Source organism: Camelus dromedarius, chromosome 24, assembly GCF_036321535.1.
Source record: "Camelus dromedarius isolate mCamDro1 chromosome 24, mCamDro1.pat, whole genome shotgun sequence".
In the NCBI taxonomy this organism is placed as follows: domain Eukaryota; kingdom Metazoa; phylum Chordata; class Mammalia; order Artiodactyla; family Camelidae; genus Camelus; species Camelus dromedarius.
In genome coordinates this window covers 1,592,125-1,617,620 of record NC_087459.1, presented here as the reverse complement: position 1 = coordinate 1,617,620, position 25,496 = coordinate 1,592,125, and the positions used below count along the sequence as shown (strand labels likewise).

Here is a 25,496-nt window from a genome sequence, read left to right as displayed (position 1 = left end):
GAGTGAGGAATTCTTAGTTTTCTCCTATAAACTGAACCAGCTTTTACTTTTATATTCCTTTTCCGTAGCAGGCAGTTTTGAAAATGCATTCCAGTTACATTCCGTATGTGAATCACTTGATATAATATTTAACTTCATGTGAACTAATAAATGCTTCTTTCCGCTTTCTTGAATCGGGGAAATCTGTAAGTCTGAACACGATAACCATGCCTCTGTCCACCAGACTCATGTGCCGTGAACGCCTCAGAGCCGTGCTGTGAAAGCTCAGAACTCACACGGACTCTGCGGGCTGCGGTAAGACTTCTTTGATAAGCACACTGAGATAGATGTCTTATGACCACTCTAGAACTCTCTAGAGATGCCAGGGGTCAGCGGCCTGATGCCGTGCACAGTGCAGGCTGTGCTCTCCTGTGGTGGGGGGGTGCGTGTGTGTAAGAGCAGCTGCTGGGCCTGGACTGACTGAGCCCACCACACCCCCACCACAGCTGCTCCAAATTCTACTACCCCAACTCCGCTACCCTCACCCTACAGCGACCTCTGCTCAATAACGTAGGCCCAAAGTCAGGCCTAAAAGCTTAACAGAAAAATAAGGCCTAGGATTTAAATTCTTCCGTGATCAAGAAGCCTTTGAATTTAGAACTCACCGCACGTGAGGTGCTCAGTCCTCCCAGCCCGCCCGACCCTGATGATGACTCCCTGACCGCTGATCACTGTGTCACTGCTTCCCTGGTCACACGCCCTACTCCCCATCCCCCCACCACCACCAAGTTCAGGATCTTACTACTTCTCACTTTTCTGGAACAGGGCTGCCAGGAAAACTTTAATATTGGTAACGCACAGCTCTGCTGACATCTCTCCACGGTCAATGAGACTTTGATGGCTACGATCAATCCTGAAGTCCTCAAAGAAGCACCCAAGGGTCTCTCCTCCCGAGGCTTGTCTGGGTCTGCTCCAATCAGTCCTTTACGGGGACCAAACAACCCACACTACTTCCTAGTATCTAAACCTGCTACATCTTCCCCACCCCAGTGCCTTTGCTCAGGCTACACCTTCCCTTAAGTTTCTCTCAACCCATCAAGATCCGGGCTACTCCTGAGGGTCAGTCAAAACACTCGCACCTCCCACAGCCTCTCCTGCCTAGCCCCCTACTTTCCAGGGCAGCGCTCGCTCTCCTCCAGCTCCTCCTGGGGCTGGCCCTCCCTTGCCTTGAACTATAAGCAGGCTCTTGCTCCCCTGCTGGACAAGTCTCCAAGACCAGGAGACCAAGGCTATGCCTTCTCCATCTTTCTCCCCCATGACTCCCTGACGTAGTGCTCAATAAACATTTACTAGACAGACCTGAAATGAACAGGAGAATGTACCACACTTGGCTAAGTGATCCATAAACTGCTAAGATGCCGCCTGGTTTTCAACAACCTCAACTAGAGGCTGAGATTAAGGGGGTCTCTTCACCTCGCAGGGATACTACGGGCCCTGAGGAAAGGAGCCACCAGCAAAACCTTGGCTGAAAAAAAAAAGGCCTGGATGGAGGAGTTAGGGGAGATGGGGGAAGACGTTCACCTGGAAACAAAGGGTCGGAAAACAAGTGTCCTCCCACCAGGTGCCTAAATCCAAGCACGACACCCTGAACAGAGGAACTAAGCTCTGGTCACAAATACCAGCTAACCCAGGGCCCTGACATGCTCAAGCCAGGAAAGACAGAATTCTCCAGGGGGAAAATCCACAACCACAGCTAACACCTTGGTTGAAAACCCTACCTTCCCTACAAAGAGCTTTAAGGGCTCTTAATACTAGATTCAGTAAAGGAAGAGTGCCTCAGTTCATAAAACAGCTGTGTAGTGAAGATTTTCCAACAAAATTAAGTCATGACTTCAAGTCCTCCCTACTCAGAGAGGAAACAAAGCTATTTCATTTCTCTCTTCTTTCCTCTAAACCAGGGTAGCAGCACTCATTCAGAAGGCCCCCAGCAGGGGTAACAACGTCAACAAAGAGGCTCCAGAGGAGCAAAGCGAGGGGTCTGGCCTGGCAAGAATCCTGCCTCCCGTTCCCTCTAGGCAGGCAGACCATCAGGCTTAGGCGGAGGGGCTTGGGACAGGCAGCGTCTGGTTAGCCCGGCCAGTGGTGCACTGGCTGTCTGAAATTGGTTTTGACCAATTAAAGGATCCTTGAGGGAAGGAAAAAATAAAACCCCTAGTAAATCCAATTTAGCAATCCCAGGCGCTCTCTGCTGATTGTTATTGCTCTCTCTAAGTGCCTCCAAACGGTCCATGTATAAAATAAACTCTCACCCAGAGAGAGTGAACGCACCAGATGAAGCAGAAAAGGCAACGGGGAGGGGCAGTTGTCTCCAAAAACCATTCTGTGAGACATGAAAGGTTTAGAAAAGCACGGGATCCCAAGGTCACCATGGCCACTGCTGGCCACTGGGCTGAGGATGGCCAAACCCCTGTGACAGTGGTACCCCCTAGGCCACACCAAACCCTGCCTGTGTTGTCCCTTCCCTCTGCCCCTCCCCATGACATCAGTCACCAAAGGAAGAGGGCCATCTAGTCCTTCTCTGGAGAGGCATGGTTTGACTTCCCTGTCCTCCTCGACTCACCCAGACCTGAGAAGCTGTCAGTAAAGGTGGCTGGAGAGGCTGTGGTGGGTCCTACCCGAGGCTCGGGCTCTCCTGCCCACCTGCAGGAGAAGGGCATGATGGCACAGAAACGCAGCTGCCGTTGCTGGCAGCTGCTCAGCTACTAGGGGAAACTAATCTGAACATGGAATAAGAAAAGTCCAAGTTACAGAGGTTTTCCTATTCCTCATGAGATGCCTTTCACCACGATGATTCTTACCTCATCTATCAAAGGATGACTTTCGGCTAGGGGATTAAAAGGTATAAATAAAAAAAGTGCTGGTCCTCTCTTCAGCTCATTATTCAGCAGGAGACTCTTGCCGCCGTGGGGCCACAGCCACCGAAGGAGAGTCTCTCGGTTTTCCAAGGCCCACTTATAGATGTTCTCAGCTGTGTAGCTGATGACCTCCCTGGGGAAGACCTGTGAAGGACAAACGCACAGAGGATAAAAGGCAGGGCAGGAGCAGAGCACACCAGCACTGCCCTCAACCCCACACTTCACAGGAGAGGAAAATGAGTCAGAGCAGCGACGTGACCCGCCCCGGCTTGTGCCGCTAAACCTTGCCGCTATCTTTCCAGACAGAGCACTTCCTCACAAGTGGCTGGGAAAAACAAAGGCGGTTTCAAAAGGTGACTTTCATATCATGTGATTCTCCTCTTTCCCTTTAGACAGACCCATCTATCAGCAAATAATTCTCGCTGCCTGCTGCTGGCAACGATGACCTCTACCACCCTGCCCAGGGGGAGCTATCAAACGTTACTGAGTCTCTATAAAAGGCTCAGTGAAGCTCTGAGGGAAGAGAAATAATGGAGTCAAGGATCATTTTGAGGGCTACCTTGGTCCCTTGGGACCCTCCGTTAGGACAGAAGTTTGTATCTACTTTGTTCACCTGCGCCCGCAGTGACTAGAACACGTGGCACAGAGCAGGAACTCAACAGACATTTGAACGAAGTCACGAGAGACCGAGAACTTGTACTAGGCCACAGATCACACTCTGTACGTACAGAACGAAGGAGAAAGACTCCTAGATTTTTTGCTTAAGTTTTTCTATTCCACAAAATGAGATATTTTATACTCCTGAAAATAGACATTTAAACTGGCTTATAACAAAGATGTCCACTATTTCAATTTTTTTAATAGTGATATCCCAATAAGATTTCCTTTGATAAAAGGAATTCTGCTGCTACATCAACCAACCAGTTAAAAACTATGGAATTGATGCAGTAAACCCAGTATCTTTTGCAGTGTCATTCTCATGGTCCTAGCTTCTTTCCTCCATCTATGTTAAATTTCTTCCTCAGTACCCTTTACTACACATAAACATGACGTATGTGGGTTGTACGGCATGCTGCAAAAGAAGGATGAAGGAAAACGACAGACAGCAAAAGCAGATGAAGTCAAAAGAGGCTCAGACAGGCACAAGGAGGGCGCAGGGGAGGAGAAACCATCACAGCGGTGATTCCCAAAGTGGGATGGTGGGAGCTTTAAAAAACATACTCAATCATCATTAATAAACATTTCTATTTGTAAAACACAAAAATTCATTGGATTTTTGGACTGTAAACTGCGAGAAGTAAAGCCATCTATCTGGGCTACCAGAGATATGCAGAAATCAGGGTGACTGGCAACCGAGGGGCGCCCCCCGCAGAGGGCCTAACGTTGCTCTGAAGGCATGAGACTTGCACGCTGAGCCAAGGGGAGAGTGAGTTTAAAGGACTGGGTACACTGGGTGCAGGAATACCGGTCTTCACTCGACCTGTAAGTCACTGACACCATCAATGAAGTCAGAGATAGAAAATGCTTAAGGAAAATAAACTCTCAGTGATGGGACTGAGGAAGTAGCAATAAATAGAGCAGGAGCACAGGACTAAGCAGGATACAGATCAAAAGCTCAGAAAGCTGAGTTGGGGTTGGTCCACCAAAAAGCAAATAAAATCAGGGAACAAAGACAACAATGGAAAACCGAGGCTCTCTGGGGTGGGAAGCCATCAACTTCTCGCTGAGACTTGACAAGAACTTCAAAACCCATTATATCAGCTAAAGCTGAAAAGCATGTCACATCACCACTCTTGATAAATGGAACAAATGAACAAAGAACATCACCCAATGAAAGCTTAACCTCTGAGAACACGGGCCCAGAGTAACACTTCTCCAACAGAATAATTCTGCAATTTCATCCAAGAAGGAAAACTACCAAGGCTGTACCCAAATCTAAGAATATAAACACAGAATTTCTAGACGTTAAAGGGTCCTCTACGGCTCGGGTTTTTAAGCAGGGGCATGGCTCTAGAGTGGAGTTGCGGGAACTCTCAGTTTGCGTATAAAATCATGTGCACTCTCCTAGAGAGTGTCCATAGATTTTATCCAATTCTCAAGGAAGTCTGTGATCTAAACAAGATTAAGAACCACTGCGCTAATATAAATGTGATTTCAAAATACTTACAAGTGATGTGTTGAAATGTCTATGTAAATACACACTTCCAGAGTGTACTAAGGATACCAGTTTCGCAAGATGTTTATTTGTGATAACCCCAAATCGTACTGTTCCTAGGTAATCTGAAACAGAAAATTTTCCTTTATTAAAAAGAAAAAGCCTATGCCTTAAAACAACCACAAAACCCAATGATCAAATCCTGATGCACAAATTCCCCAGAGCAAAACTGTTTTTGGTCACCTAGCCTAGACAGAAAAGGAGGAGCTGAATAAACCAACTCCTGAAACAGACCTGACGTCTACCCGAGTGTCTCTGACAATCAATCACCTGCGCCGTGTCCGTCCAGGATGACCTGGCGTCATCTCCTGCTGCCCTGTCCCCCCCATCACTAGCCCTACTTCAGAGCCTTGGCACACATTCTTCTGTCTGGACACTTCCATGGCCAGTTTCTTCTCATCATCCAGATCTCAGCTCTGACCCGTCCTCTCTGAGAAGCCTTCCCTGACAACCTGCCTCAGGGCAAACACTCAGAGGATGGTCTGTAAGGGGAAACTGGGGTCCCCTCTCCATCAGACACCCTCTCTACCATCACTCTAATTTTTAAACAGTATTTATTAACATTTAAAGAATCTTACTGATTATTTAGATTTTCTTTGATCCAACTTCCTCTTAAGTTCTGTGAAATTAGAAACCTTGTTTATTGCTATTACCCCAGCACCTAAGGCAGTGCCTGGGCATTTGCTAAGTGATCAATAAGTAATAGTTAAATGAATCAATCCAGCATATACAAGGAACAAATACAGATTAGTAAGAAAAAGAAAGCAGTTAAAAATGGGCAAATTGGAAGGGAGGGTATAGCTCCAGTGGTAGAGCGCATGCCTACCATGCACAAGGTCATGGGTTCAATCTCCAGTACCTTCTCTAAAAATAAATAAACCTAATTATCTCCCTCCCCCTGCCAACCTCCCCCCTCAAAGAAGAAAAAAAAAAAGATAAAAAATGGGCAAATCACAGAAAAGGAAATGTAAAAGGCTAATAATACACTCAACTTCACTATTTCAGAGGAAAACAAATTAAAACAAAATGCTACTTATCAACCTAAAAATGCCCAAAATTTAAGACACAGGAAATATCAAATATTGATGACCAGTAGAGAAATGAGTACTCTGATGCAATGCTGGTGGAAAAGGTAAAATGGCAGCCACTTGGGGGAGCAACTTGCTGTACTGATCACAATGAAACACGGACAGCCTGCAGCCCCCAATTTCACTTCCCAGTGTTCACATATGTCCTCACACGCGAGGACAGTCACCAGGAAATTCTCTGCAGACGTTAAAAACAGTGGGGCAGGGCTACCTATGCAACATGAAGAGATCTCCTAAGACACGTGTGGGTAAAAAAGCAAGATGAAGAAAGATAAAGTATACCTGTCACGTGGAAAAAGCCTCACACTTTAATTTTTTCCCCTATAGACACATATGTTTAGAAATGTACACAGAATTAAAAAGGATAATAAAAACAGTTTTGTGTTGGGGGACATAGAACAAAGGAGACTTTATCCTTATGTGTGAAGCTTTCTTTTTCCCCCACAAGGAGTATATTTAATGTAATATTTGTGTGATTAAAAATTTGACTAAAATATCTAGTATTAAAGGAGGGTAGATAAGATGGTGTAGGAAAAGCTACATTTTTTCCTATCCCCTTTCTGCTTTATTAGCAGACATTAAATAAAATATCAGTTAAACTTTAAATGTTATCAAGTGATAGCTAAGTAGCTAAAATATTAAGGTATTGAACACACAAAGTTCCTAGCTTCATCACAGAGGAGTGGGGCTGAGGATGAGGTAGGAGTGACTGTGTCCCTAACACCACACTGGACAATTTAACACAAACCTGATGAGTTTAAAATGGCACAAAACCGAAGAAACACAGGAAGAATAAACCAGAAATGACAGAAGTGAGTTACTTACAGAGTGGGTGGCAAAGGGGGGGAAGAGGAAGAATGGGAACTGGAGAATAGGGGTGAGGCAGTCTGACCTTCCTCTGAGGATCAGACTTAGAACCATAACAAAGCTTCACACCCTGCACATACTCAAAAACTAAAGTCATTACACCAAGCAACACGTGGAGGGATCCAACGTGAAATACAAGCGCTAGCAAATAATCCTAACTGTACTGCAAATGCATCACACCACAGAGAAGGGGGTGCTGGGTAGGCAGAAAGAACTGAACTGGAGAAGAACTGGAAACAGTATCTTGATCAGACACTGTAAAACTGAAGACAGTGAGAGCCAGGCTTCTCAAGGCAGAAGGAAGGAGTCATATTAAGAGGGGGAGGCTAAAATGAACTCTGTGCTGTCAGACTGGAATCAGGGGGAATTAGTATAACTGCTTTTGATACACACACACACACAATGTATACAGAACTATCGAGGTAAGCATGTGTATGGGCATGAATAATACATGTCCTAGCTCCATCTGCTGGAAGGGCCTAGAACTAATGACATGTGATACCAAAGGGCATCTCTTACACCCAGATGTGGGTTTCTAAATGACACTCTCCAATAAAAGAGACCAGGGCTCCTTGGAGAAGAGCCTGATCCTACAGCTGGGTCAAAGAAAGAACAAGGTGAGCCTGAAACACCCTGTTGTGTCAGAAGTAAAGAATTGCTTGTAAAAGGATAGGGATTTGCTCAAAGGACACAAGATGCTCCTGATGGCCAAAGCTGGAGCAATTCGAGCAACAAATAACAACGATCAGTATTTTTCAAAACTGTCAATGTCATGAAAGACAAGGAAAGAGTGAGGAACTGTCAGAGGCTGGAGGAGACTAAGGAGAAAAAATAATTGAATGTGATGTGGGACCCCAGATTGGATCCTGGAACAGAAAGCAGACATTAGTGAAAACACTGGCAAAATTCAAATAAGGTCTGCAGTTTAGTTAACAATATGGTAGCAATGTTAACTTCTTAGTTTTGACAAAAGCACCATAATAAATGGTTAAATAATATGTTGACACTGAGGGAAACCAGATGAAGGTAGGCCATCAGGGAACTCTCTGTTTTATTGCTGCAATGTTTCTGCAAGTATAAAATTAGCTCAAATGTAAATTGAAAAAAAATGGCATAACATACAAATTCAGATCCCAAAGCTGTCAGAAGGAAAAAGCAAGACCCAAGAGAGGATATGAATTGGTAGAAGCAAAGACATCACTCTCCAAGAGAGTGCTGAATCTTGGTAGACACCCACAGATAAAAAGAGAAGTGAAAGAAAACCAGTCAGTAGGAAACTCATTTGACAGCCCGCCAAAGTCACCAAGATGATTTATTGGAGCAGAGGAGTAAGTAGTGACAGCCTGACTCAAAAGCTGAAAGGGGCCATTCAAAAACCTATTTAACTGCATTAATAAGAATGGACAGCCTGCCTGCACAGAACAGATTCTAACATATCCAAACATCACAATTTCAAAACTTTATTTTTCACACAGGGAAATTTACAAAAATGACACATTTTCAAAGTTCCTGCACATAGTGGAAATCTTGCTGGAAGAAGCAGCTTCAATTTGCAGTCTCCTGTGTACGAGGAGGACTTGACTTGGCAGAGGAAGTTTACAGTGTAAGAATGGTGCAAGAAAGTAACACTTCTCATCTCCACATCCAGAACCATCGCCCTTAAGCAGGGCTCCAGGGCTTCCTACAATAGGTCTTTGTCATTTGTAAAATAAATAATTTTGCCCTAAAATTAATGAAGCTTTAATATTTTAATTAAGGGCTTTGAATATGTTGAATAATTAAAAATTCAGAAGAATGCTCTCCCCTCCCCCACCAGTGGTCCAACAGTGGCATGACTCTCTTCAATTAATAATAATAATTTTAAAATCTCAGTTAAATTCTGTTAGCCAGGTAACTGGCCAGTTTACAGTCTCTATTAGCCACCCAGTGCAAGGTGTCAGAAAGACCACTGCAAGATATAACGAGATCTTCAAAGAACATCTGGGTGCAAGCAGTAGTTACCGAGCAGTTCCTGCAGCTGGTCACAAACACTTAAGTAAGTCAAGGTGTCTGCAGCGTGAAGACTGGCTTCTCTGTCACCTGCAACAAAAGGTGCTGAGTCCTCAGCCCTGTGTTCCTCAGCTACAAGGCAACCCAGTGTGCACACAGCCACCACGTATGCCCACGCATCATGTCCTTCAAGAGACGTGGGGTGAGCAGAACCAACACTACCACGCCAACTGACTGTGAGCTTTGAGTAACAAACAGCCTTGCAAATCTCATTTACTTATTGCAGGCTTACCCCTTGCTATCTTTTATGAGGTTGGGTTTTTCTCCTGACACTAACAGAATGCCCCAACCCTGCTTCCCACAGCACCCCCGTTGACCTTCTTGTGCCTTCCATACACCACTGTCACCATTTACCTCTTGGCAAGCACCAAGGATGCACCGAGACTGGGAAGATCTGAAATTCCATCTGGTTTCCATTCAGATTCATCTGGCTCAGTTGGATCTTTCTGGTTTGCATGAAGATTTTTTGTTTTTGGTTTTCTGCATAATGTTTTAATATCAGACTTCTTTGTTTTGATTAAAACCATTTGCTTAGTTAAACTGAATTTTTAATATTAAAACTTCAGTTCAGTACTAAGGTAAAGCATATGCATTCTATGACAAGACCTCAGTGAGGCAAGATACTAAAATTCTCAAACATCCCAGAAAGAATAAGAATTTCTTTTGTTGGCAAAAGAAAATACTTTTTTTCCTTTTTATTGAAGTATAGCTGATTTACAATATTGTGTTAGTTTTAGGGGTACAGCAAAGTGATTTAGATACACACACACACACATTTTTTTCAGATTATTTTCCATTAATAGGTTTTTAATTGTGCTTTAGGATTAGTAATAAAGGGTCCTGCCAGAACCAAAGCTACACAATTCACAATCACCAGCTAACAGACTCAGACTACCAGGAGCACACTCTGAAGTAGTAACCCAAGGATCTGCCTGCAGGAGACTCATTTTAGGAGATAACTGCTTCTCCCTGGGACACACGAATGATAAGGTCTGTATCCCGAGCTGTACAGTCCTATGCAGTAGCCACCGACCACATGTGGCTAATGAGCACTTGAAGTATGAGCAACTGAGGGACTTAATTTCTACCTTTGACTTTAATTAATTTAATTTAAAAGTGATACTCAACTTAGTTATTGGAAAATGTTTAAGGATGCTTAAGACAACATTGGTATGTAGCCTGAAACTAATATAATATTGTAAATCAACTATATTTCAATAAAAATAAAAACAATATTTGGAATGTAAATCACATTTTCAACTGTAAATTTTATGAAATCTAAATACAGATAGAGTATTTCCAAAGAAAAGTTAGCATCTGAATTAAGATGTGCTGCTAAGTAAAAACGTAAAAGACTTGGTTCAAAAAAAGTAAAACATCTCAATAAACAATATTGTACTGTGTGACACAGGGAAATATACGCAGGATCTTGTGGTGGCTCACAACAAAAGAGAATGTGACAATGAATGTATGTATGTTCATGCATAACTGAAAAATTGTGCTCTACACTGGAATTTGACACAATATTATAAAATGACTATAACTCAATAAAAAAATGTTAAAAAAAAGTAAAACATCTCAATAATTTTATTCTGATTACATTAAAATGCTACTAATTTGGGAGCACTGGGTTAAATGAACATACTATTAAATTAATTTCACCCCTTTCTTCTTAAATTCTAATGCAGCCACCAGAAAATTTTAAAATATCTCTGTGGTTGGTGTTAAGAGTTCCACTGGACTGTGCCAAGGATGAAAAAGCAAGACTCACGTAACTCAGGAAGATTAGGCTAAGATAGGAAGTCCAGTCTCCAGTAAGTCTTAGTAATGGACAGTTATCTGGGAAGGATACATAAAACAATTTCTCCAATTTTTCTCATGAAAACCCCTCCAATAGCAGAGAACGATTATTTTTAAGAATGTGTCACACTCTCTCCTTCAGAAAGGAAAGGGTGAGGCTCTAGACCATGTAACTCTAGGTATAAACTGCTGAGATTCTGAAATTAATTCTCTCTCAGAGGCCTAGAGCAAACAGCACTCAGTGTCCTACAAAATAAGGTACCCAAAGATGCACTGAAAGAATGAACAGAAATGCCAGAGCTGAACAATGTGGAAATTTTTCACATCAAGACTGGCCATCTGCTCTCCGGGAGGCTTCCGTGTGAGTTAATCTCTCAGGAATCACAGAACAAAATGGAATCTCAGGTCAAGAAAAATACTGACAAAGATAACTGCTAACCAGTAAGTCATGATATACTTCAGAACGAGATACCACGGGATTAAACCACATGGCTTTTAATCAGCACGGCTAAGAAGTCTTTTACTCCCTGGGAAAACCCTCCCTTCTCTACTCCAGGAAGTAGCGACATTCAAAAGGCAAACCTGTATGGTGGTACCTCCCCTGATGGAAACAATCCTCATTTTACGCTATACTCTGCCATTTTTACTAACTTCCGCTTTCCCACTCTTCTTTCCAACGTTTTGGACAAGGAAGAGAAAGGAGAAATGACAGGATTATGTAAAAAGGGACAACCACCACCCTTCGATGTTGCATAGGGAGTCATGATTATTCACTAGATGATGACGACTTCACACATTTTCAATGTCTACTTCTCGTCAAGAAGACACCACTGAAGTCTGAGGGAAAATAAGAAGCCAATGCTAGTTGCTAAGTGGGAGACACAGCCAACCAGTGCAACAGGAGTTCCAGGAAGGGAGCTGATGGATGGAAATCCCCATTTGATGTCCACAATGTACCAGACATCATGCTAGCTGGGCAATATTTACAAATCCCACAGGATCTCAGCTAGGCCTTGAAAAATTAGGACAGCAGATATTAACTATGAGTGCAATGCTAAATGCATTCATCAAAATGAAAAGATCATCAAAGAAATGTGATAGGGTACAGAAAAGTCTGTTTTCAATGTACGAACTATAGCTATTGCTTGCAATTTTCCCCTAGAAATGTAAAATTGAGATCTGTATATTTTCAAAAATTCTTAATATAAAGCACAAAGCAATTATCTAGAAAAAAATATCTGGAAGAGAAACAACATGCACATTCTGGTACTTGCCGAAATATTGCTAAACTCTAAGTAGACACGTAACTCGTTAGCTGTGACGTTTTTTCTTTCTCGTGAGTTAAGGGAGAAGGGAAAGACAGAGCTAAATACGCACTGTCATATACACTAGTACGCTCTAGTTAACGCGAGCAGTGGTGTGAGGGTGTTTGGCTTGCTATCTCGTTAGTACATATGACAGTGCATATTCAGCGCGACAGTTTACGCTCCTCTAAAATTGTGTACTTAGAACTATATTTTTCTTTTCCGCCTCCCTAAATGAACCTGGGGGTTAGAATGCGAACATCTTTGAGAAGCCATTATTCTGCTACCACAGTGTCCTTGAGTTTGTTAACAACCTCCTCTGAGCCTCAGTTTCCTCACCTGAGATAGTAGCATTGAGATAACAATAGTTCCTACTTCAAAGCGGGGTGGCAGTGAAGCCCAGATCCTCCAGCTAAAATGCTGGACTCTCAGAAGGGCTCAGTCCAGTATCAGCTTATCGTGCTCAGCTTTACACAAAAAGTGGTCAAGTGGAGACCAGAACTGGTTTTATCTACACTGAGTTGCTTCACTATAAGCTTGTGACTTTATCATAGAAGTTGATCCCTGAGAGGTTTTCAAGATTTTAACATTTTTGGTTCTTTGCCTAGGAGTCTTATTTCAGCTTCAAAAAACCAAAACAAAAAAACCCCAACAACCTTAAAGAAATAAGATAAAAACTCGAAGCATGCATATACATATTCCTAAAACAGGACAACTTTAAACAAGTAGAAAAAAAACACACAAAACAATTAGAAAGTAAAGACAGTGTAGCTTTTCAAATACATGGCTTTAAGGAATCAAAGTATCTACAAATGACCACCAAATTTGGTTCTGAGCTTCCCACACACCTTTGGCTTTTCTCAGCCCCATCTATCTTCCACTCTCTCACTCCTACACACTTACCTGAAGGCTGATTCCTCATTCTCCTGGGAAACCCTTCCCACCTTCAGCACCATCTCCTCCAAGTAGTCTTCCCTGATCTGATCCGAACACCCTGCCTCCACGCTCCCATGAAGCCTGTCACTGAAGTGTCACTGCACTCATATTGTAGGCAACCCCACCTACTGACTATACTAGCTGGTGGCACTATTGATGGTGAAGAACTAGTTTTGCTCATCTTTATAGCTGTAGCACATAGTGGATCCTCAAATGTTTGTTGAAGTGGTAAGGCGTGCTTCTCGATCTAACTCAAAGTGCAGGGATGCCTGTTTTTATCCTTAGTTTTTATCTAGCAGCATTTACAAGCTTTAAGAGATGCCATAATGGGAATAAAAGCATTTCCTATGAAATATGATCACACATTTCCTAAAATAATGGCAACATAATTTAAAAGTCAGTTTTAGGTATGGGAACAGAAAGAATGGAATTTCTGATGCATTTATTCTAATGTGTATTAATCAGTACCCAGAGGGTCTCAGAACACAGGCAGTTAGTTAGAAAAAAATTTCCTTCTGTAAGTGAGTATAGTGACAACAAATGAAATTATCTGAGAAAAACCAAGTGATCTAGAACCTGTTTCATTCACAGAGAACTGTTAAACCACATGCCTGGTCCAAACTCCCAGGAGTTAGGCCGAGGAACCTGAGAAAAACAAAGCAATCTCAGAGTCAACCTTGCCTAAGAAGTCAGTCCCTTGTTTTTTCAATGCCTTTAAGAATGTCACTTACAGGAAAAGACAACCCTACCCTTCGGACCTCTTGATGTTGCATGAAATTTCACAATCTGATAGAATGCTCTAAAAAAGCTTTTCTCGTGAACTAGAATATGGAGGAGGGAGCTTTTTACGTGTCCTGACTCGATTCTACAAGCAAAGCACAGCACCATCAGATGCCACCTGATGGAGTAGAGGGACCCTACACTGTAATGCCGCCTTCCTCCAATAAATTCCTATTAAAAAAATTCATTACAACAGTATTTTCCAAAGGTGTTCTTTAGAGAACTGATGCCGCAAGGTCCCCTGTCAACTACATTTGGGAATTCCTAAAGGCGCTAGAACGCAGTGGGAACAACAGCTTTAGTTTAACAGTTCACTGGATTTTCCAGATGACAGTTAAGTACCAGGCGAATTTCAATTCATTTCATTAGGATTCATTAGGGGGCAGGGAGAAGCCAAGAAGAAGGAATAAGGAGACTGGATCAGGCAGAGGCTCCATCTGGTCCTACTGTGAGTGATTCCCGCACACTGGTCTACGGAACCTGAGAGGCCAGGTCGGAGGAGAAGTGGTGGGGCAGGGATCGGAGGTAACTTAACCCATGGCCAAAATCATTCTCACTAGAGCAATTTCAAGGTAAAGTGTCCTTTACCAGTCACTCAAACTTTTAGCTACATTGGTCAAGCAGGGTGTTTGAGTTGCAGGAGCAAGAAGACAAAACCTTGGCCTCAAGGCACTCAATTAAGTATCTGAACAAACCAGTTCAAACTCTGGTGAGACAGAGCTGCAGTCAGTTCTATAGTGAGAACACCCCAAAGTACAGTCAACTCTTGATATCCGCAGGGAACTAGTTCCAGCCCTCCACTCCCCCTTGAATCCCCAAATCCATGGATGCTCAAGTCCCTTATGTAAAACAGCATAGTTGTTTGCATATAACCTACACACATCTTCCGGTATACATCAAATCATCTCTAGATTACTTATACCCAATACAGTGAAGTGCTAAATAAACAGCTGTCAATACGATATAATGCTAAGTAAGCAGTTGCCAGGTGTGTGATAAATTCAATCTGTGCTTTCTGGAACTTCCTGGGATTTTTTTTTCTAATATTTTCAATCCAAGTTTAGCTGAATCCACAGGTGCAGAACCCATAGATACAGAGGGCTGATTATACAAAAAGAAGCAGGCACGGAGTGCTCCAGGAAAGGGAAGAGGAATGCCTGGTATAGATGCTTTTCAGTAAAAGAAACGGTACCGACTTTGGGTGCTTTCAGTCAGTGGCTTTCTCATTAAACTACCACAGATTTTTCGACTCCTACTTTACTCGCCTGCAATGTACTTCACACTTGATGCAGCCTTGTAAAACAAGCACTTAACCCTTACCACCATCCTCCCCAATGTTACAGACAGACAGAGTCAAACACAGAAAAGTTAAGTGTTTTGTTTGGGTTTACAGACCGAGCCAGGGGCAGACAAAGGCTAAGAACCAGACCCTGCCAGCGCCCAGGCCACTGTTTCCCACCAGGAGGCACTGCATCCCTTTTGAAGGTCAAATGAAAAACACGATCAAAAATTGTTGCAAATTTTCTCTTTTAAAGAAGTCACTGAATCACAGCAGACTGTAACATTTTACCAGAACACATTTTTACAGCAAATAATGAAATAAGCATAAGATGGAAGAAAATCAAGTACACAACTTGAAAATACAACCCCTCTACCAAATTTTCTTTAGGCAAAAGGAGAAAGGGCCTGTCTGCCAAGATCAAAGGTGGAAAGGCTCCAAGGGGAACTGGCTCTGCGGTCTGGGAAGTATCCTGAAACACATACAGATTGCCAGCCCACTGTCAATCCTTCAGCACTCTGAGAAGATTAACCATTAATGAGGGATGCGTAAGACCTATTATAAAAAATTGAAAGGAGGGGAATAAATGAATAATAATGCTGTGATCCAAGAAAGCGAAGCTAAATTTTATGAACATGTCAATTACCTCCAGGTCAATTTAAACATTTAATAAAATTCCAACCAAGATTCAGCCAAGTGCATAGATGGATATGAGAGAATATTTGAAAAAAAAATAAAAAGCAAATATTCCATAAAACACAAGAACTAGAGGAGGCAGAATTCAGACTTCACTAGGTAATTACATACAAAGCAAGAAATGAAATTATATTTACTCATTAAAAAAGAGGTATCTAGACCAAGAGAAAACACAGAAATGGACCCAATTACACATAAGAAACTACTTTGTGATAGAGCAGGCATCATTAAGATGAGGGATAAAGAAGCATTATTTTGTAAACAGTGCTAATTGTTTAGCCAATGAGGAGGGAGGAAAACCAACTGTGCTCTGTATTTTAAGCTAAAGTAAATCCAAATAGTATTAAGTGCCAAATACCTTTAAAATTCAAGAAGAAACTGAACTGATTAGTGATCAGATAGATACTTAGAAAAAAATAAATTAAGAAAAACCCCCACAGATTTAACTATATGAAAATACAGAACTGCTATATGCAAAAAGTGATAAAAGTAAAATGGCTAGGACAGAAACATAACAAAGGGTCGCTGCCCACAGCAGCGAACAGGAGTGTCGACATAAACTGATGAATCAGCACCAAGGCTGAGATCAACAGGTAAAGGACCCAGGTAATTAAGATGAAAGGAAATCGTTAAAACAGCAAAAGAGAAGTCAGTTAAATGCGAAGGTGGTAAGTAAATTTTCCCTAATTTCCTTTATCATAATGTGTAACAATATCATACTTCAGACAGTCTTAAGGGAGTGTCAAAGTGTCACGGAACCGGACCCTACAACTAAACTCATGCCATTCTTGAGCGTAGGGAACACTCCCCTCTTAGCTCACCCCCAGCACCTAGGCATGATGCTTCATGTATGCGTCATTCCCAAAATATCTGCAGACCGATGGTCAGCCAACTCCAAGAAATGAATGTCAGAGAGTGTCCTGGCTATTTCTAAGGCAATGAGAAAAACAAACAAACCATTAAGGCAATAGAAAGACATGTGCACTTTATATACACCCATGGCTTACTGAACCAGGACATCTGCTCTCTACCACACAGTCTAAACACTCCCTCAGCTGAGCTCGCAATAACCAGCGTTAAGTGTGTCAAACGTTCCTCAGGCCTCAGTTTGTGTACACAATCGAAACACAACAATGGCCTAGAATTTACATTTCAAACTGTCCCATTTTTAAAGAAAAAGTGTGCACGTGCTTCTCTTACTGAACACCGGCTATTAATAAGTGAAATACCGCTTGCCTTCAGGGCAGGAGGAAGAAAGGGGGGAAAAAACCCCAGATGCCCAAGGTAAGACTTACTTTAGGTAATCCTTTAGAGTACACACACTATAGAAAAATCATTCTCCCAAACAGATTTGTCTTTTTCTTCTAAAAATGGGTCACAAAAATGGGGTAAAAAATTATTAATGAGAATGAACTCAGTTCTTGCAAAGTTCATATGCAAAAGGAATTTATAAAACCCAACTAGAATAACAAAACAGGGAAGAAAGGGGTAAAGGTAAATTGAGCTAGAGTTACTCTGAGAAGAAATTTCATGTAATCATTTGTCAAAATTAGTGATTTGACCAAAGAAGTTCATTATGTACCTTCAAGTAGTTTTTTTAAAATCACTTTCCTTTGCTTGAAAAAAAATGAAAAACAGGGGTAAGTCAACTATACTTTAAAAAAAAAAAAAAAAAAAGGAGGAAAAAGGCTACTATCTGGTACTTGGAAAAATTTCCCAAAAAGCAGCAAGATTTTGGAAATCTCTGAATGAAAAAGCAATTTAAAACGAATCATTAACACACAATACAAGCTAACTGGATAAAAAAAAAATCCTTTCAAATCTTGAAATAGCTTCTCCAACTCAAGAACTTGAATGTTACCATTTTAGTGATTGGCTCTAGGTTACCCTTTTATACATAATCTTCAGTTGAGATCTTCTTCAAAGGACTTTATTTAGTTTTCTAAGACCATTTTTGAACATCTGCCTAAGCTTCTTTAAGTTGCTAGTATTTTGTTTTCAAAATTCAAACTCTGACTCACTAAGTCTTCTTGGTCACCTGAAGCCATGCAGCTCAAAGTCTTGGAAGTGGACAGAAGATATGCTTACTGTGACAGCTTGATGTCCTCTCCCACTGTCCCCCACATGAAAAACATGAACACGGTAGATCCTCCATGCATAAAACCTTAAGATAATGTATATATTAAAATGGCCAGTCACATAATCGCTTGATGTATTAATGGTATCCTATTACAACACTCCTCTAAATATTAAAGCAATGTAATAGCCAGTAATGGGAAGATGGTTACATATTTTTGGTTGACCTACTGGGGGAAAGATGATATGGCCATCAATCTGGTCACTCATTGGGCAAATGGTGATTGAGCCCCTGCTATGTGCCAGACGCTGGAGAAAGAACACTAAACTGAAGACAAGGTCCCCACCCTCAGAAATCTCACAGTCCAGGGAAGACGACAGACAGTAAACAAATCATCTCGTAACTACACACAACATAAATACAAGCTGTGTTAAGTGCTATGAAAGAAAACAAGGCATCCAAGGGGGGAGACTGTGGAAGCGATATCTGAGCTGGAACCTGATGGATGATGAAGACGGCTTGTTTGATGGGCGAGAGCTGGGCCCTAGGAGCTGGGGAGGTAAGGGCACATTTCAAACAGAAGGATCAGCACATGAAAAGGCCCAAGTGTGAGGAAGAAGGGGTGAGACTGGACACCAGTTAAGAGTCCACTAGTCTAGTCTAGGGGTGGGGAAGGGGTTTGGACCAGAGTGGTAACAAGGAGATGAAGACAAGTGAGCAGACGAAAAGTATCTGACAGAACTGATGCAAGGTCATGGCTGATAGAAAGAACACGGAGCAATGTGAAAAAATGGCCAGGATACCAAGTTTAATTTAAAAAGTAGAACTTCAAATGATATATGATTTAGCTAAGTAAAAAAAAATATACATATGGATTTGAGAGTAGTGAACCTGGCAGAAGACTTACACTGTAATGTGACATGACCTTTATACTTACAAAAATACTTCTTGAAGGAAATGTATTCCTAGATTATGATGCATCCAACTGACAATACAACCACTAAAAATTCTGACCAAAACTTACAATGTCAAATGAAAAGAGATTGCAATAAAGTTTAAAGTGCAAAATACATCATTGCTGACACTGTGTGATCAAGCTGTATTTTTAAAAAACTAAACATTTAAGAGACTACATATGAAATAGCACAAACTTTTGTCTGCCAACAGAACATAAAACAATGTAACTATTTAATACAAATACAGAGACAAAGAATCAAGAAAATTAAATATATATTCATAAAGATAACATATGTAAAAGAAGATACCAATATACATACATTTCTGTCAAGGTACTAATGTCTTAATATGAATCGTGTTTACCTTTCTTTAATGAATGCAATGCTGAAGTGAAGAAGGTCACATAACCAGGAGGCTGGGGTGAGCCACTGAACTCAAAGTACCCAAGTACTCCAGGCTGCAGAACAAGAGCAGAATTAGATGACTGGGACATCGTCAGTCACTGCGCAATGGGAAATATTTTAAAACAAGAAAGACGTGCCACTGTAATTTAACAATCGCAATTTGTTGCATTTCATTTTTTAAAAGTCACATGAAAAATGTTGCCAGTTAGGGCTGACCTTTCCCTCCAATTAGTCAGCAGGGCAAGGGATGGAGTTGCAGCAGCTTTACAGGGGCAATTCGGAGCTGAAACTTCCTTCCCTCTCCCTATGCAAGTCTTTCCACACTCTGTGGACAGTTTTCCTAGGTCCCTGGTTTGAAACCTCACCATCAAGTTCAAGCACTCATTTGGTTTTGTTTAGTAACTCCAGGCAAACTAGGTCAATGATTTCTTTGTAAACTTTCTTGCATTTCTTCCTCAACCTCTTCCTTTCCTCACTCTAAACACACCTTTATACTCACTGGAAATCAGGTTACCTCTGACTGAATCCACTGGTGTTTAAGGCCATCCTTTGAGGGGCTCTTTCCTCCCCCAACACTCAGAGCCCAGCATTCCACACTGGCGGCCCTTCTCTCTTGTCAGATCAGTCTACTGAGAGCCCTCCTGTTCCTCCATGCCAATTTCCAACTGCCCATTCCATTTCCCCAAGTTTGTCACAGAATGCCCCTCTATTCTGCAAACCAATTAACTGTCCCGTACCAGATACATTCTGCCTTCCTGTTCAGAATTTCTTCCTTCTTAGAAGGCCCTGTGGCACTCATTTTGTCCAGTTTTGTTCTATAATTGTATGTCTTAAAAGCCAAAGTGTGAGATGCTTGAGGAAACAGTGCTGGGCTTAGAATTTCAAGACCTAAGCTCAAATCTGACAGCCGAATGATCTTGGGTGAACCCTTCAATGTGAAGTCTTAGTTTCCTTATCTGGCAAATGGGGACAGTTCATCATGCAGTTTTTGAGAATAATGAGCTTGATGAACTATAAAACACTAGGCAAATGTAAAGAGTCCTTTCCAGCCCTAAAGCACATAACAGCATTTTCTTAGTAAGTAACTGTGGAGCTGATATGATCACTTGGACAAAGATCCGAAAGGTAAAGTGGAAATCTAACCTGTCGGTGAAGTTTAAAATTGGTATGTCATATATAAAAGAGGAAATTTCTGATCTGTAGTGGAACAAACTACCTTTCAAATCTAAATCACTTATGTATTCTCATACGATTCCGTTATAATGGAATGATTTATCCATAAATAAACTAATTGGTTTTGGTTCTGGTATAAACTGAGACAGTCAGAGTGTTTAATGTTAACATGTTAAAAAAATCCAGAAAAAACCTAATTTCTCAAACAACTGAGGAAATCAGAAAGCAAAGTTGGGGGAGGGTACAGCTCAAGTGGTAGAGCGCATGCTTAGCATGCACGAGTTCCTGAGTTCAATCCCCAGTACCTCCTTTAAACATGAATAAATAAATAAACCTAATTATCTCCCCTCCAAAAACAAAAACAAAACAAAACAAAAAAAGAAAGCAAAGTTATCAAAATAGGATTTTCTTTTGCTAAACTCCTTAACATGTTTTTAACAAGCCAATTCAGAATTGGCTCAAAGCAGAACTATGCAGTGTTTGGGTTCTCAAGATATCAAACCAGGTTCTGATGAGCCTTTCTACCACAAACAAAGGAAGACAAGCTCTTCAGAAATTTTAATCAGTAAATACTGGATACAAGATAAAAATGAAAAATAATGGAAAGAAAACAGACTCATTTAAACTTCTTTCAACTTTAACCAATCTTCTAAATCAAAACCAAATGGAAGAAATTCATTCTAAATATTAAGAAATGTTTCATGGCTAAAAATTAAATGAGGTGAATTTCAGCTCTCTTCCCCCATCATGTTATCTCAGGCGGCTTCACAGGAGGAGACACATGGCCCATAAACATGTATATGTCGACATGCATGTATGCAACTATGTATGTGTTTTGGTATACACACTAACGGAAGGAAAAACAACCTGAATTCTGAGTCTTCATGGGAAACCCAAACAAAACCTTTAAAAATGAATAAAGGTTAGACCATTTGCAGGGGTCCTTTGCAGACCTCTCTACAGTGTAAGGGTTTATTCTTGTTGATGACACCACTGCTGCACTTTCCCAAGGGGCTATACAGCTTGGATGAAGACACCTCTATCCTCAGAAGATCTGATACTGAAGTTTCCAAGTAGTCTGACCAAAGAAATTTCACAAACAATACAAAGTGAACAACCCCATAAGCAAAATTATTTTTACTTTTCATTGCCAAAGAAATGAAGATCATAAGATTCAACAACTATGTGAGAGGATTAAAGTTTGTATGAATTATAGAATACTAGCTATTTAAAATGCAAGAAATAGGCAAAGTTTTTGAAACAGGTACTGTTTTTCAAATATTCACAATACTGTGACAATCTGTATTAAATTTTGAAAGGTGGCATGTTTAAGAATGTAACTTAAATGAACATTTCAAAATAATAAAAAGAGGAAATAAAATGAAGTGATAGTTATCTGTTTATGTCTATTGAAAATTATCATTTAAAAGTATTAAACTGGCTCTGGTTATGCTTCAGGTAAAACAAATTTTGCAAGCATTTCCCCAAAGTTTCAGTGTCTCCCCAACCAAAACTGTATTTGAGAAATCATTATATATTTCAGAGTTTCCTCCACAGTTCTTTCTTAAATCTGGAAAAAGGGAAGTTTGGGAACAAAGCACATACACTTCACATACGTGGACCTTTCCAGGTCTACGTCCCTTGTTGGCTTGGCTGTAAATAAACCCAGGGGCTGGTTCAAAGCAGACAACTCAGACCTGCCTAATATACTTTTGAGGCTCTTTTTCAGATGAGCTGGCCGAGCGTGTGGGCCAGCCTGACACTGGACTGAGGTTGGGGTGGAAGCCCTGCTGGTACACAGGCTGTCCCTCCTCACACTGATGCTCACCAACACGTACAGATCACCTACCCCAGGTTCCAGCTGCAGTGTTTCCATCGATCCCTCCCAGATGCTTGGACAGCTGCCTGGTGAACAAAACTGACTGTTACTGTTCCTCTTCCCTTCATCTGCCCAATAATCAGAGGTCTAATCAGGACACACAATGGTCACAAGGCACCACTGGGCCCTCATCTCCTACCACTCTCCCCTCTGCTCTGGCCCCACCAGTCCTGTTCCTCCCTCAGGACCTTTGCACTTACTGTTCCCACCTCCTGGAGCACTTTCTCCAAATCTCCTCAGGGATGGATCATATCACAAAGGTTTCACTCTAAGTTTCTGTTCAAATGTCATTTCCTCAGAGAGGTATTCTCTGCCTTCTAAAGTAGTTACGCCCTTCCTCCCTACACTTAGACCTATCTTTTCACCTTTCTTTCTTTTTGTAGCACTTATTGTCTGAAATTACCCTGTGTGTTAAGTTTCTTAGAGCTGCCATAACAATTACCACAAACCTGGTGGCTTAAAACAACAGAAATTTATCTCACAGTTCTGGAGGCCAGAGTCCAAAATCAAGGTGGCAGCAGGGCCATGCTCACTCTGGAGGCTCTAGGCAAGGATGTTTCCTTGCCTTTTTCCTAGCTTTTGGTGGCTGCATCACTCCAGTCTCTGCCTTCATGCTCACATGGCCTCCTTCCCTGTGTCTCTGTGTCCTCTCCTCTCATAAAGACACCAGTCACTGGATTTAGGACCCACTCTAAATCCACGAAGATTTCATCTTGAGATCCTTCACTAATGACATCTGTAAAGACCCTATTTCCAAATAAAGCCACATTCTGAGCTTCTGGTGGATGTGAATTTTGGGGGAATACTACTCAACCCCTTACAATCTGTTTATTTGTTTTCCTTTGTTTTCAACTCTGTGAAACAAGTCCGTGAAACAGAAGCTCTCTCATTCATCACTGTATTTCCAGCTCAGAGAGTGCCTGGTATAAAAAAGGCACAAAATAAAACATTTATTAAAGAGCCAATGAGGATAAAAGGATAAATAAGACAAAGCTCCTCCATCAAGTTTACAATTTAGTGAAGAACAAAACAGGAGTAGCAGCTTATAACTTGACCCAGTTTGTGTGTTTTCAATTCCATTCCAAGATGTACAGCATCTTCAGTACCTGCTATAATAAGGAGGCTGAAAATAGACTGTTTACAGGAGGCCAGCAAATCTTCATCAGCATTAAAGATTTCTTTCTTAAGTGAGCACCCTTGGCAGTGTGGCATAAATTTCAGCAGATGGTGCACACGCCCTCTAGTGGCCATGAGAATGGTTACTCCAGTGGGTTTTTTTACTCAATGGCAATTGAAATATTTCTGCACTAACATTAACTCACACCTAGAAAATTTAAAACTACCTAATTCACAGGGTTATAGAACTATGAATTGACAGAAACAGTATCTATTTAGTTGCTCAACATTCAGAGTAGACTTTTACTAACCAACAAAAGGATAACAGTAGGTACCAAGCATCCTACTAGGTTTTCCTCCAAAGTGCTTAGGTTTCTGTCACCAGGCAATTTACCCAAGGCCCTGCTTCTCCCTCTAAACGATTCCCAAGCCTTTTCCTATCCCACTTAAATTTAAAACAATCTGGCTTATCAAAACTGCTAAGAATAAAATGGATGTATGCTAAATCACTGTCCTCAAGAGGGATAAACTATACAAATTCATGGAAAGACTTCAAAAATATTTTGACTACAGATACAACATAAAAGAGTTCTAAATAATACTGTGGGCAATCGGTGGGTAAATCATAAGGTACAAATTAGATGATTCTATCACATGGTTTAAAATATAAAAAAAGAGAGCATTACTGATGTAGAACCTACCAATACTTAAGACCAATGATGTTTGAAAAATAGACAGAAGAGCCATAAAACTAGTGACTGTGAAAGTGACATCACCATACTCAGTCCTATTCCCTTCGCAATGAACTTAATGTCTACCAAAGTAAAAATGACACTGAGGTATGTTTGACTATGCTGTCCACAAGTAATAAATTAAGTTGTCCTGTCTGTATCTTAAATAAGTAGGAAGGACTTTCAAGGAAGAGGAATTCTACAATTGGAGTAAATGAAGAAAGCAGAGCTTAACATGGTTTGCAATGAACTGATTTAAAGCTTTTGAGCTCCCTCTGCAGTGTCCATCAGCAAGTTCACTTCATTTTAGCTACATTCATTATTTATAATGCAAGTATGATTTTAGTGCATATCTGGGAAGAAAATTTAGACTCTACTCTGCCTCCATAGTGTAACGATCATACACAAAACACTCCCAGTTCTGCAGAATGAATGCAAAAAGCCATTTAATAGCAGGAAATGGTACAACTCTGCTGCTTTAACTGTAAGTCAATAGCTACATCCCATCCTTATCACTAATTATTCTCAGAACCATTCCTAAAAATGAAGGGAAAAAAGTTACAAATTAAGAAGCTAACTTTCAAAATTCTTCTTTCATGAAGGAGGAAGGTTCAAAATTGACAAAATAATTAAATATTTAAAGTTTTAACCTCTAGATACATAGTGAAGTTTCAACTCAGAGACCTTAAACATTCCTTTGGGTACGAGGAAGAATTTTGGGGGACAGAAGTCCTGGGATACATTCCAGTCTCCATTTAGGGTAAATCATACCCTCTCTGTACCTTATCTTCTTAATCTGTTGAAAGGATCTGCAATTTCCATCTATCTCACATGGCTGGTGGGAAGATTAGAAGTAAAAGCACTTGAAAACTGGAGGGCACTTACCAATGCATAGTTCATTCATATTTTGTTTGCTAATAATGTCTAAAGTATTCTGGAATTTATAGAGTTAAGTATTTATAATATTCACCTTTAATGTTTCTGCAATGTTCAGTAAATTAAAGGCCAAAACTGTTTTCCTAAAAATTGTATCTGGGTTCAGTGTCATATTTTACAAATATAAAAACTATAGTGAATGATGAGCAATCTGATTTGGGCAGGTTTGAGATATCTAAATTGAATAAAATATTTTCCATTGGATAAAAACTTCTACTCTTCCAGGTAATTCACGATCAAGTCATCTGAAATAGGCTTTTAAAAGGATTCATCTGTGGGACTTATAAAATTCAAATCAAGATAGAATTACAGCAT

The 25,496-nt window shown here is 40.9% G+C and overlaps 1 protein-coding gene across 3 annotated transcripts in view; it reads right to left on the bottom strand.

The window, feature by feature from the left end:
* The window catches only part of TXNDC11 (thioredoxin domain containing 11), a 55,813-nt gene that overhangs the window by 14,024 nt on the left and 16,293 nt on the right, over positions 1-25,496 (bottom strand). For all 3 annotated transcript variants that reach the window (XM_064478175.1, XM_010980039.3, XM_064478176.1), the window contains 3 exons: positions 19,306-19,399; positions 5,062-5,174; positions 2,838-3,038 (listed from right to left, as the gene is read on the bottom strand). In XM_064478175.1, the coding sequence (XP_064334245.1) occupies positions 2,838-3,038; positions 5,062-5,174; positions 19,306-19,399 (408 nt within the window). The remainder of the gene's footprint in view (positions 1-2,837; positions 3,039-5,061; positions 5,175-19,305; positions 19,400-25,496) is intronic.